Source organism: Danio rerio, chromosome 2 (assembly GCF_052040795.2).
Source record: "Danio rerio strain M-AB ecotype USA chromosome 2, GRCz13ab, whole genome shotgun sequence".
Lineage (NCBI taxonomy): Eukaryota > Metazoa > Chordata > Actinopteri > Cypriniformes > Danionidae > Danio > Danio rerio.
The window spans coordinates 12,562,623-12,577,606 of NC_141022.1; the positions used below are offsets into that span (position 1 = coordinate 12,562,623).

At 36.6% G+C, this 14,984-nt stretch overlaps 1 protein-coding gene across 4 annotated transcripts in view; it reads right to left on the bottom strand.

Moving 5' to 3' along the window:
• Nucleotides 1–14,984, bottom strand: part of abhd3 (abhydrolase domain containing 3, phospholipase) — a 54,799-nt gene that overhangs the window by 13,825 nt on the left and 25,990 nt on the right. For all 4 annotated transcript variants that reach the window (XR_015477693.1, XM_087239265.1, XM_087239266.1 and 1 more), the window contains 2 exon segments: nucleotides 6,288–6,470; nucleotides 325–370 (listed from right to left, as the gene is read on the bottom strand). Coding sequence is in view for 1 of the 4 variants with exons in the window: in NM_001004569.2 (NP_001004569.1) it covers nucleotides 325–370; nucleotides 6,288–6,470 (229 nt within the window). In the remaining 3 variants the exon portion in view is untranslated.

The window sequence follows — 14,984 nt, forward strand, 5'->3', positions numbered from 1 at the left end:
AATTTTGGGGAAATAAATTAATTTAATCTATTTTGGAATAAGGCTGTAACATGTTTTTCCAAAATGTTGAACAGATGCACTGTATCTATCGAGAAGATAGTATTGAAATAAGCAAATACCCCCTTAGCTATCATCAAAGCTCTGTATAGTTGTGTGTGATTAAACAGTTTAAGTTAAAATAGTTATTTACATTTAGTAAAGACATTATGTCTGAATTTGACTGTTCTGATATTCATGCTGACAGCAGTGTGTGTCAACATGACAATGAAGCCGAAATTATTTTATTGAGGAGAAATCAGAAGAGATATAAAAGATTATCCTTACCAATAACTTTTCACCCGATACGCCTCTGTTATTGAACACCACGCATCTGAAAAACATAAAAGAGGAGTCAAAAATGTGTTTCAACAACAAATAGTTTTTTTTTTTTTGAATGAATGAAGGGGCGAGGCAGTGGCGCAGTAGGTAGTGCTCTCGCCTCACAGCAAGAAAGTCGCTGGTTCGCTGGTTCGAGCCTCGGCTCAGTTGCCGCTTCTGTTTGGAGTTTGCATGTTCTCCCTGTGTTCCCGTGGGTTTCCTCCGAGTGCTCCGGTTTCCCCCACAGTCCAAAGACATGCGGTACAGTTGAATTGGGAAAGCTAAATTGTCCATAGTGTATGAGTGTGTGTGTGTGTGTGTGTGTGAATGAGTGTGTGTAGATATTTCCCAAAGATAGGTTGCGGCTGGAAGGGCATCCGCTGTGTAAAAACTTGCTGGATAAGTTGGCGGTTCATTCTGCTGTGGTGACCCTGGATTAATAAAAGGACTAAGCCGACAAGTAAATAAATGAATGATTGAATGAATCATCTGAATCAGTGATCCATTCCTATAGTTAACTGCTTTGCTTCTAAATGAATCAGCTGTGTGAATCAGTGAAACAGTTTGAATTGAATTGTTGTTTTGATTCAACAAGACCTATAAGACCTATAAGACACTTATATATTGTAGGTTTAAGATCTTTATTTGTCTAAGACAGGTCTAAACCAGGCAAGGTTTAGGCTGCAGCATTCTCAGGAAAAAAAAAAATTAATATTGAAATGCCATGTTTCTTCTTAAATTGCGTGATTTTCTGAAATTGCAACACCAAAGCATCTGCTAAACAAATGAATATGAGAAAAGCTGATGATTTAGATGTGGTTAAAATATTACAGTATACTCGCGTAAATCCCCATCAACTATCCATGTCAAGCTTATTTCTAACATTAGCATAATAATAAACGTTTATATTTATAACAACAGAACTTTAAATTACTTTTAATGTTTCATTAATTTCCTAGCACTGAATATTTCCAGCTTTTCCATAATAGTGGAAAGATTGCAAATAACAATGAAATCAAATGTCAACAATAGATTGGTTTCCAGCCAAGTGTCATGCCTCTTGACAGTACAGCTGTGTGAGGTTTGAAAGACATTTGTTTATGCTGACCTTAGTTCGCCACAGCATTTCCACTGGGTCAGTGTGTTCTTTGGTCTGGTATTTCTGCAGGGTTAGCTTTACTTTATGCCAGATCATCTTGATGCTAAGTTGGTTGTCGAAATACTTACACCTCTAGCGGTTTCTGCACATTGGTGTACATTTGCTAGAGCTTTGGTGGTTGCTTGGTTGAAGTCTGATAAATTAATTAGTCATTTCTTTTTAATGTATCCTTTATATTACAACTTTTATAAGCGTGTGCAGCCATTGGAATCTTTTTGGCTCAAGACTTTACCATTAATTTACCACTTCCAATTTCCATTACATTTCATGTTGCAAACTGATCTTTTCTTATTATATCATTCTCCTTTTTATGTATAGTCATGAACACACTTGTTTGTAGAGCAAGTCGTTTGAGACTTTTCTGCCATTTATTATTCCTAATCGTTTCTCCCATAGGAAACTAAATTAGATGTACTAAAACAATCGCAAAAATGAAACTTCCAAATTGAAAAATAATGTATATAGTGCCACTGATATATTGTTATGATCACCAGCGATCTAGCGGCTCGGTTTATGGACTACAAGTTCCAGTTATGCACCGCCTACACACACGCCTGCTCCTAGTTTCCAGTTATTACACACACACAGAGACATAGCTGAAGCTCATCATTCATTATCCAGACTATAAAAATGTTTATGTTGTCTGCTGACTGCCTGTACTGATCATTCGCCTGTTATCTGACCACCACTCTGAATTATCTGTATACATCCGTTTGCTCCTGATTGTGATCATTGCCTGCCTGACCATTCTCTTTATAATAAATCCTGCATTTCGATCTGCACGCCGTTGTCAGCATCACCCCTGTGACATTTATAAAATCTCTTTTTTAGGGAGTCCTCTTTAAAATGGCAGGACTACAAAATTCACAAATCAGATACAAATGGTGCTAGTAGTCTAGTGGTCAGTGCGCTGACATATAGCACAACTGCGCTAGAGCTACTTTTCAGACCTCACAAACCTATCCCAATCGAATTCCCTCTTTCTCTCTGACTTCACTTCCTGTTAATATTGTTGTGTCATAATAAAGATAAAAAGGCCAAAAATAAATCCTAAACAAAACCAGATACAAAAATTTAAAATAGCTCTATTTTCATTTTACAATATATACTCACCGGCCACTTTATTAGGTACACCTTACTAGTACTGGGTTGGACCACCTTTTGCTTTTAGAACTGCCTTAATCCTTCGTGGCATAGATTCAACAAGGTACTGGAAAATTTCTCAGAGATTTCGCTCCAAATTGACATGATAGCATCAAGCAGTTGCTGCAGATTTGTCGGCTGCACATCCATGATGCAATCTCCTGTTCCACCACATCCTAAAGGTGCTCTATTGGATTAAGTTCTGGTGACTGTGGAGGCCTTTTGAGTACAGTGAACTCATTGTCATGTTCAAGAAACCTGAGTGGTGCACCAGTCTGAGATGATTCACACTTTATGCTATGGAGCGTTATCGTGCTGGATACAGCCAAGAAAATATCCCCCACACCATTACACCACCACCACCAGTATGAACCACTGATACAAGGCAGGATAGATCCATGATTTTATGTTGATAATGACCCTACCATCCGAATGTTGCAGCAGAAATCAAGACTCATCAGCCCAGGCAACGTTTTTCCAATCTTCCATTGTCCAGTTCTGGTGAGCCTGTGCGAATTGTAGCTTCACCTAATATTAATAGGTATATAGGTGTTAATATTAATAGGTTAATGGGTGTGCCTAATAAAGTGGCCGGTGAGTGTAAGAAAAATAAAATCAGACATAATAGAAACAGTTTTCATAGCAGTTAGAGAATGCTTTGCTTCAATTGAAAGCATTATTAATTAATAAAGGAAGGAATCATAAATCTGTAGCTTAAATGGTGCAGGATGAGCTGTGTGCCAAAGAAATGAGAGGTTTGATCAACATGTATAACCTGCCTTGACTTCCTCAGTATTCACATACAATGGCATCATTTGTGCCACTACATTACCCTTTGTGTCACTTTTTTTCTCTGAGACAATGATGTCTTTTGACCATAATAAAGTACCATTTGTAATTTTGCTTAGCTGTTTTTATCCCATGCTATCATTTCCTTGCACATGGAAGCTTTGAATAAACCCCCATTCCGCTGCCACTTTATCACACGGAGTACATGTATAAGCTGATAAGAGAAGAGTTATCTGACATAGCATGTGACATGTGAGTTGAACGTGCAGTCAATGTGACCTACAGTCAAAGCACATTCCTTCAGGGCCAGTAGTTCTTGCAGTTTTTATCAGATGATAACTTCTGGTTCTGTTTTAATTTTTCTAAACATGTTTTATGTTGCTCTATAAAGCTGATTTGCTTTCAATCTCTATTTTTGGTATTACAGTGGTGTAAAAAAGTGTTCGCCCCCCTACTTATTTCATATTTTGAGGATCTTTTGGTCTACGTCACATTGTTTGGCAGGTCCTATTTAAGTGATTTCATGATAGCAAACAGGTGTGGTAGTAATCAAGCCAGGGTGTGGTACGAGAAATTGAACTCAGGTGTAATAAATCAAGGTTAAGTTTTGTTTTAAAAGGGTGGCAAACACATTTTTTACACAGGGCTATAAAGTTTGGAATTTTGTTTTCCCTTTACAATAAAAATCTTAATTTAAAAACGGCATGCTTTGTTTACTTGTGTTATCCTTGACTAACATTTAAATTAGTTTGATGATCTATAAAGTGTGGCAAACATGCAAGAAAAAGGAAACAGTAAACACCTTTTCACACCATGTATATACTATACGCATGTCTTTCACTACATTCAAAATCATTCCCGCCATGGCTACATTACAGCTTTTCATTCAAAATCTTCAGCTGTTGGTGTTTTTTTTAATAGTGGGTTATAATCGCACCAAAACGTAATAAAATGTAAGTAAATTATTACAGCGCAAACTTTTCTGTAATCTAGCAGTGCTGTGTGTTATTTGTTTAACCATTTAAGGCAGGGATGTCCAAACTTCGGTCCTGGAGGGCCGGTGTACTGCTGAGTTCAGCACGCCTGAAAGAAAGTTTCTAGTATTTCTAGTAAGATCTTGATTAGCTGCTTCAGGTGTGTTTGATTAGGGTTGAGCTAAACTCTCTAGGACACCGGCCCTCCAGGACCGAGGACACCCCTGATTTAAGGTTACATTTAAGGTTACATGCTTACTGACTGACAAGGCTGCATGATGCGGGAGGCCAGCAAACACGATGTAGCTTTCAGTTTTGATAAACACAATTTTCATAATCATACTTTATTTATAGATAAAGGGCTATAGTTTTGCATACAATTACTTTATCTTGCTGGAGTTTATGGCTGTTTACATTACTTTAGGGCACATCAATGTCGTTTTGTAGGTTTAATAGAAACATTCATAAATGTTCCTAGTGAATCTAATCAATGTTGGAGACATGCTTGTTACATAAACACACTATTTGCCCTCTCCTGTGGTATGTAATGTAATGGCCGGCACAAATGTCTTGATGCCTCAGGCTGTTGGTGTTGCCATCCAATCTGCAGATCTCTCACACACCCCCATACTGAAAGTAACCCTAAACCATGATTTTTCCTTCACCAAACTTGACCGATTTCTGTGAGAATCTTGGGTCCATGCAGGTTCCAATAGGTCTTCTGCAATATTTGTGATGATCGGGATGCAGTTTCTACCTAAAATCTACCTTCTACCACTTTTCCAAATGGTCAACTAGAAATCAAGCTATTATTTGTCGTTCTATTACAGTCAGGTAGTGTAAGTGAAACACCTCAATAACAATGAACATTTGAGTCTGACTTGCATGTATTTTTGTCTTTTTTAACTGCTTAAGTACTGCTTATTGCTAGCTTCATGAAGAAAAGGATTAACAAAACAAAACACTTATATCATGGTTTGGCATGCCAGTGTCTGGCAGAGTTTTTATGAACGATCTCCTTATCAGCTAATGTTCAATAAGTTTGACAGTAAACATTAATTTTGGATTGATCATTGTTTAGAAAATATCTTTACAGATAAGTTTGCGACAAACAGGATTGAGTTTATTAGTTTCTTCGGTCTCTGCAAACAATGACTGACTGTAGCTACTTCTAACAGAAATCCATTGTTGTCAAGGCTGTAACGTGATTGGTTATCAAATCCCATGTGATCCAATCTGCTCTTTACAGTTTCTAAAAACAAATACAGAGCTTATGGTCAGCTGCAAAATAAAATTGTTTATATAACATACGTCACTGCTTATGTGTTACATTTAGAAGCTAGTGGGTCTTTTTTTCGCTGTGGAATGGAAAGTTGGTCTTAGCTAAGCTGCAAAGCTGGACAAAGCTGCAATTCATTAAGCAGAGAACAGAGGCCAAAGAAAGATGCTGAGTGAGCTACCCTGCAGCTTCACGCCTCTGCTGCTTACAAGAATGCCTTTCTGACAGATGCCCAAACGTGGAGAAAGTGCCCATCTCTGCATCCTTTAAGGGTTTAATACAGAGCTCAGTTATTTTTTGCTGGTTGCCTCACTCTCACTCTCTCATCAGAGGCGAGGCCAATAAAGATGTTACAGTAGCACTGTAAATACATTAATCTACTTCAGTTACATGTGTTCTGAAGCCTGCTAGGGCAATGGTTACAAAAGCAAAAGGAAAAACAGAACTTATTTTTAGCCTAAACCTATCATGTGCGTTTTCCAATCTGACTACCATGACTCGACTGGAAATTATAAAGCAGTTTTCAAAAGCACTTACATTTTCATTCCTCATGATATGATTAATACTCGTGAATCAGCCTACTCACCTGTATCCTAGATCCCGGCTCTGCTGTACCATATGCAGAATGTAGGATTCGCGGCTGGTGCCTGTGAGTCCTGGGAGCAGCAGCACAGTGGGTCGCGTGGACTGGTCCGGGTGGGACACACTGTCATCATTGTCAAACCAATCCAGAGAGATCTGGCCTCCATCTGGTGCTCTAATGAGCTCACTGCCGGACACAGAACAGAGAGAAGCAGCTTAATTTAGCCAGAGGAACATTCAGTGAAATTGTGCGTTAATACTAGCTTAAGTTCTCATAAATAGTACAAAGGGAGAAACTGTTTCAGGCAACTAACAACATCACCATAACATACCATGATAGCACAATAGTAGCATAGCTGTCTGTATTACACCACAACGACCCCTCTACATCACATTTAAAAACGTACACTAAGAATCAGTGGTGTAAAGTAACAAATTACAAATACTCAAATGACTGTAATTGAGTAGTTTTTCTCAGGAATTGTACTTTACTAAGTAGTTTTAGAAATGTGTACTTTTACTTTCCCTTGAGTACATTTTTAGTGCAATATTGGTACTTTTACTACTTTCCTTCAACCTACAGCCACTACTTTATTTTTTCTGGTCTATGTGGATTAGAAAAACCAGTCCTGTGATTCCTGTCCAAACTTATCGCACATAGGAGGTAAATCACATCATAACGAACTACCTCAAGACATGGCAATTTATAATTGCAGCAATCTGTTTGGAAGCAGTAAAAGTGTCCAAGAAGATGTCCAAAATCTTTACACGCCTTAAACACCCAACCTTAATGGGTTTAAACACCCAGCAGACACAAGACATCAACATGACGTTAGATTGACGTTTTACCCCAATGTCATGGGGACGTTGCATTTTATTTAGAAATGAAAATCGGGTTGACGTCAGAACTCAATGTCAGGCCGACCTCAATGTCCAACGACCAACCTAAAACCAACCAAATTTCAATGTCTAATGATGTTACAGCTTGACGTTGTGTGAACATTACCTCTATCATACGTTGGATTTTGGTTACCATACCTGACGAATAAATGTCAGTATTTGACATCAATATGACGCTGGTTTAAGATGTTGGCTCGACGTTGGATTTTGGTCACTTTCCAACACAACCTAAAATTAACCAAATATAAACGTCATTTGACGTCGTTATTGGTGATCAAAATAGTGTTGTCCTTAGACGCTGGCTAGACTTTAGATGTGTTCGACATGAAGCACAGCTGCAGCCGCAATCAACATGATTAGCTGAGTGCAGTTGGGGGCCGAGTTGAAAACAGAGCTTCGGGGCTCAAAGCTGTGGGAGTCATGATGACCAATCACATGCTGTGATCATTCATTTATTTATTTATTGCAATAACAACAAAGGATTTCCAGTACAAACATAACAGAATACAGTTTCTACAAACTACAGTTAATTTTTAGACACTAATGCAATTATGAATAGAATTTAAGTAGCCTATTTAACAAACGCATGAGAAATCAGGGAAAAATGAGAAGGCACATAAAAAGGAAATAAATATCCACAAATAGGCCTATTAAACACAAATAACAAGCACAAATTGTAGGAATTGAAACATCAGTCTTTCAGCTACTAAATGTTGAATGGTATGCCAGTATTGTTCCAGTTCTTGTTTGAATATGCCAAAAAGGGTTTACATTTATGTATATAAAACTCTCCAATATATAATAGTGTAAAACCCAAAACAAGGTGTTTGATTAAGTCTTAAACAATGATTAAGACTCTTTTGGATAATGAAAGCATTTTAATCCAAAAAGATTGAATAAAAGGACCAAAATAAGTGAGCTACACTTTAAGTAGAAATTTCCTATAAAGAGCAAGGTACATCAATATCACTTTTAAAAATTTTTCATGAACACAAAAAAATATATAATCATATATATTTATATTTAATAAAACATATTTTTACTTAATTTGTTAAAAAAATCTTTATGGGGTGTCAGGAGCAATGATGATAATCATTTTATTACAATTCTGTAAGACTTATTTGAGTTAATATTCAGGTTATTTACTAAAATATATCATTTAAATCATTTATGGAGCTGAATACAGTATTCTTTTAAAACTGAAAAATTTAAAAACCTATGCAAAGAATCTAGCCATTATAAAAAAATTATTTAACAAAAGATGACACTGCAGCAAAAAAATTGTAGTCTTTTAATAAGCCTAATGTGTACAAGATGGAGATGGCATAAAAAGTCATGCGGTGAACTTGGCCAATCGTGTAATATCGATGTCATCATGGCAGCTCCTGCAGTTACTCTACAGGTTGCTGCACCGTCTGATTCAAATCAATCGTCTGATTTCAGAGGGCTGTCGTGGTACTTTGATGCCACATGTGACAGTCACGTGGCGTTGGCACAGCATCAAGCCGGACAAAATTTCTTACTGTCATGCACAACTTTAAGACAGATTTTAATCGGTCTGCGCAGCGCTGCATAAAGTTGAACGCACCTTTTGAATTTTTGTCACATGATGTCACGACCTAAATCTAACCTAATATTAACATCTAATGACGTTGTGTGACTGCTGAGCAATAACTAAATTCAGTACAGAATGTTACGTTTACACACATTCACAAATTACATGTAAATGTATCAGCTTTTTATAGCGTAATACTAACTACTCACTACTCTTGAGTACTTTTGAAAGGTCTACTTTTTACTAATACTTTGAGTAATATTTACAACAGATATTTTAACTCTACTTGCACTACATTTTTAGGCAAGTAATAGTACTTTTGCATAAGTATGATTTTTAAGTACTCTTTCCACCACTGCTAAGAATACATTAGCATTGCTTTTATAATGCAAATAATTAAAAGAAGTCCTATAATCTAGTTTAAAAAAGAAAGAAGACATTTTGAAAAGGTGAAAAGTAATTGAAAACAGATTTTTTTTTTTTTCAGTGAACAATCCCTTTCCGCCAAGTTTCAATCCCTTAAGGTTTCCACCAAATCTATTTAGAGTGACTGAACTATTTCTCTAATGTTGTGTTCACACTTCTACAGTATTTCAGATTTCTTGGCTAGTCGGTCTGGACCAAAAACAAAAATGATACATATGGTCCTGCATGCTCTGATTTTGGTTTGTGTAGATCACTTGATTCAGGTATACAAGGATTCATTTAGACCGCACAAAAAGGTTAATATGGCATGTTCATACTTATATACATTAACTGATTAGAACAAGCACACCAATCACTTGTTTGAACCAATCACAAAATATGTATTAATAATATAATAAATTATGAAACAAATCTATAGTTTTAGCATTTTTTATATATATATTTGCACTTTTTTAGGTTCAAGTCATTTTTACATTACTTTGTTAATTTTGTCTAATGTCTATAAAATTTTATGAAATTGGATTTTTTTTTTTATCAAACGACACTAAATGAGAAATAATGCCCCAATATTTGCTTGAACATTTTAACATGAAGCTATTTTATTCTATCATTTATTTATTTATTTATTTGTTTGTTTGTTTGTTTGTTTGTTTGTTTGTTTGTTTGTTTGTTTGTTTGTTTGTTTAAATTATGAATTTACACAACACAACACTTCACATTTTGGATAAAGTCACAAAATTTTCAGGTCCAAAGCCAAAGTCAGCCTGCAGTCTGGCATAATCCACATCCCACCTGTGCTTTGGGCTGACATCACTTCCCCTGCTGGACAGCAGTTTGACTCCAACCTCTTCTAGCAATGTAAAATGTTTTTCAGTTTTACTTGTATGTTTTCAAATATACTGTATAATGGGTCTAAACAAAGTCTTTCATCTAAATTTGTTTGTATCTACTTATAAAGGTTTAGTTCACCCAAAAATATAAATTCATTAATCATTTACCCTCCCTCATGTGTTGCTTATTCCACCTCCACCAGCCTTTGTTTTGCACATTCCCGTGAAGGGGTAGTGGTGTCCCAATTCTCTTCAGCTTGAGGGCGTAGGTCTAAGGGTATAACTCCTTAACTGATAACTCCTGTATAGCAGTCCCACAACATTCTGTCACTCAATGACACTCGAATACCATGTCAGAAAAGTCTAGTGGCTGTCAATTAGCTTTTTACAGTGTCTGTTTAAATGTTAATGTTGTTTTTGGTGTGTTTACATAGATGAATAATGCCACTGTGTTAAATGCACAGTACAGTTACGATCTTATTGCCACATTATATCATTATGGTAACATAATATATGTCTTCAGTGATTTCTTGAAGATAAATACCAAAAAAATAAAACAACTGGAATAACTACAGCAGTCACTATTGTCTAATCTTTTATATAGCAAGAGATTGCGATGACATATGATGACGTGTGCAGGTACTGTAGGGCTGTCCCAATTCTTAGGGGTACATTTTGAAGGCCTTCCCCTTCAAACTGGGTTTTAAAGGCCAAGGGGAAGGGGTAGGGTTACAAAAATAAAATTGGGATTGGGCCTAAATATGTTAATAGGTTATTTAAAAATCTGATTTTCCCAGAGATGGGTTGCAGCATCCGCTAGGTATTAACGTGCTGGATAAGTTGGCATTTCATTCTGCTGTGGTGACCCCGGATTGATAAAGGGAGAAAACACGGCCCTCTTCATGATATAAGGATCATGCCCAACATATGTGGTTACCTACTATTCATATATCCTTCGAAAAATGGTGTAAATCACAAAAATGAGGACTTTCTTGTGTCTCCCATTCAGTTCTTTACTTCCTGTCCCATAGCTTGGCTGCTTTTTTTATAAACAGCCCATAGCATTTCACATTTCGGGTTGAGCATATCAAAACCTAGAGAGGATTTGATTGGTCAGAAAATTGGATGAGAAAATTAAGTATAGGGTAATGTAAAAAAAAAAAATGTTGATACATTTTGCAGGAAGTGACAGAGCTAAATGTTTATTTATTTTAAATGCAAATTCTGTCACTGTTTTGGAGCACATAAGATTATAGATTACTTTAAGACTAACATAATGACACTAACATCTAAAATAATTTTATTTTTATTCAGGAGCAGCTGATCACAGAGGGTTGGAACAGATCTTTTAATCCCAATTCCTTTGCAAGCCCTGTTCTGTGGACATGCTTACATGCATTACTATGGAGACATAATGATACTAACATCTAAAATACTTTCATTTTGATTCAGAAGCAGCTGATCACAGAGAGTTGGAACAGATCTTTTAATCCCAGTTTCTTTGCAAACCCTGTTCTGTGGATATGTGTATATGCTTTACTATGGAGACATAATGAAACTAACATCTAAAAAACTTTCATTTTAATTCAGAAGCAGCTGATCACAGAAAGTTGGAACAGATCGTTTAATCCCAGTTTCTTTGCAAACCCTGTTAGTAGATACAGTATGTGTATATGCTTTACTATGGAGACAAAATGATATTAACATCTAAAAAACTTTCATTTTAATTCAGAAGCAGCTGATCACAGAGAGTTGGAACAGATCTTTTAATCGTGGACATGTTTATATGTGTTTCTAAAGAGACCTAATAATAATAACATCTAAAATACTTTCATTTTGATTCAGGAGCAGCTAATCACAGATGCCGCTTTTCCACTATCGTGCTGAGTCATTCTGTATGCTGAACCATTCCATTCTGTGCAAAACTGGGTAAGACAGCATGGATACGGTTTTATTTTCCACTGTCCTGCTGCAACAAAGCTCTTTGGAACGTTACACAAAATGCATCAGTGGTTGCCTTGGTAACGCCATGTAAACAGCTCTATTTAATTTAAATAAAAGCCAAAACTAGTTTTTTCATGTTTACGTGTAAAAGCGAAAGCCGCGTGACTAAACACTGTTATGCTGCTCTCTTATAGGGATGCTAAATATATATGAAGTCACAGCTCCCTTTATTTAGAGGTCATGTTGTGCGGCTCTGGGCAAATTTTGTTTGGAGGGAAAATAATCAAAATGTAACGTGATGATTAAAAATGTTAGGGGAGGGGAAATAAATATTATATTTAAAATCTCTGTACATAACAGAAAAATAAACAATGATAATGCAACAATAATAATGCATTTGCATTAGTGGCAGAAATATATTTTTGGACAGGCCTTGTGAAAAGTGAGCGGGCACTTTCACTAATAAAAAAGGATAGCACTTAAATTATTTCATTTTTAACAATCAATTAAATTACACAGTGGTTTTAAATCAAAGGTTGATAATGATATAAAATATACTACGTTTTGATGGTAAAATATAACCATTTAAACAATGGCTGTTATTTGATTTCAGTTTTCAAACATTAAATAATGAATGCATCAAGTGAAATAAAAACGAATATGAAACAACACATAGCATATCAAGATACAAAGCATATAAAGGACTATTATATTTAGCAATATGCTGCTCTTTTTTGCTTTGCATTTTTATAATTTTATTTTTGTTATATGAATATTTTTTTTTCTTCATAATTAACTCATGAGCTATAGACAAATTCCTGCTTGACATTTTAGAAAATTGTTTGCGCATCTACCCAGTATACAATAAAGATTATAGAGAACAAAAAGAAAAAAAAAACACAGAAACATGTTAGGCTACATAAAGTTATATTTAAATAAATTGTATAACGCCCTGTAGCTATATGTTGATTATTGCTCATTTTATTTTTATATAACATTTGTCAAAAGATATTAATATTTTTTTGAGTAAAAAACTAAACCAACATTTAAGAACCCATATTTATTTTATTTATTCATTCATTTGACTTGTTTATTGGTGCATAGACTATAATTTAAAGGGCACCTTTGGTGAAAAATCTACTTTTTACGCTGTTTGTACAGATATATTTGTAGGTATAGTGTATAGACAGCACATTTGGGGTGATAAAAAACCTGCTCAGTCATTCAGTCATTAATTTTCTTGTCGGCTTCATCCCTATATTAATCTGGGGTCGCCACAGCGGAATGAACCGCCAGCTTATCCAGCAAGTTTTTACACAGCGGATGCCCTTCCACCCGCAACCCATCTCTGGGAAAATCAACACACACATTCATACACTACGGACAATTTAGCCTACCCAATTTACCTGTACCGCATGTCTTTGGACTGTGGGGGAAACCAGAGCACCCGGAGGAAACCCACGCAAACGCAGGGAGAGCATGCAAACTCCACACAGAAACGCCAACTGAGCTGAGGCTCGAACCAGCGACCATCTTGCTATGAGGCGACAACACTACCTACTGTGCCACTGCTTCGCCAAACACGCTCATTCCTTTTTTTCAATTTAACAACCTAAAAACGGTGGTCCAATTGGAGCGGTTTTGAGACATAGGAGCGCGGTCCCCCCGCTCACCAATATTGATTGACAGGCACTCATTACCATATCCTCAGTTTGTTGTTTCACATCCCACATTTTCAGCGTGTTAGTCATAGCGATGTCACCAAAGAAACATTCTTGATCTATTTTTAGATGTAAGGTTCATTGAGCTTAACACAAGATCAACATTTGTGGTGTGATTGGTGTACGAGACATTCACCACATGATCGCTCTAATCGGCGCCATTGTTTGTAACTTTAGGTGGGTTTGCAAATGTGTACTTTTCATTGCGTCTTCCTTTCAAACTTCAGCCGTTTGCATTACCTGCGGTCACAGAAGCTCCCTTTGATCTTAACTAGGCTAGCAGCTAGAAAGTGCGAGCGCATTGCCTCATGTGCGCGTCCATCCATTGAAAATAACGAACTTATGTCCACGCAGCCAGCGCCATGCATTTTAGAATTCTAAACATAGGTTTCTATCAGGGTGCATACACCGGCGCCGCAAGTCGGTGGCTGTCCGTGGTACCCAGCCACGACTCAGAACACTGTTCCTATGTTTGCCGTCCCACAGAGTGCCATCTGAAAAGTTTCATTTTAAATAACACGTAAATGTGAACGTCTGGTGTGCCGTGTCGCGGCTCTGAGCGGCGCATCCAGTGTGTGAAGCCCTTTAGTTTTAGTATCAGTCAAAGTTAATTCAGTGTGTGTGGTTATTAGTCTCAGTGTACAAGCTCGGAACTTTAAACTAGCACACAGTTGGCTGTAAAACTATACAAAGACACAAATGATTTCGTAGTCTCTGCTTGGTCTGTGTCCGAGTGGCACATGTATGGCTGAATGCTGGTCCTCTCACTCATGTTGCTTCTCTCTGTCAGCCTGTCTGTTGCCATACACAAAGCGGGGGAGCTCTTGGCTCCGCCCCCTTGTTAAATTCGGTTTGAAGTCAAAACTAATTTTCATGTGAAGCAACAAGCCCCTAAAACAACGAGCTGTGTACACTCCCCCAAAATGACAATTTTTAACACATAATAATAAAAAATCTGAATTATGTTTTAAACTGAACCTAAACTGAAACACTCAGAAGAATCGTAATATTAATATTAAAATTTAAAAAAATGGGTAAACTAGGTGCCCTTTAAATTATACAAGAGTACCTTGGACAGCTACTGTGCCACTCTGTAAAGCTTTCAAGCTAACTCCAAAAAAAATTAAAGTAAAATTTTACTTTCTACGGTGACGGCTAACATCACACCACGCCGTAACAGTGCTTTCGGTGTTATAGGTGGAATTAAACTACTAAACAAGCCATCTGGTCTTTAAATTAAAAAGTGCAATTATTTCCTCATTGTTCAAAAAGACTGCAAGTTCGTGTTCCATAGATATAGGATGTTGTGGATTGTGGACATCGAT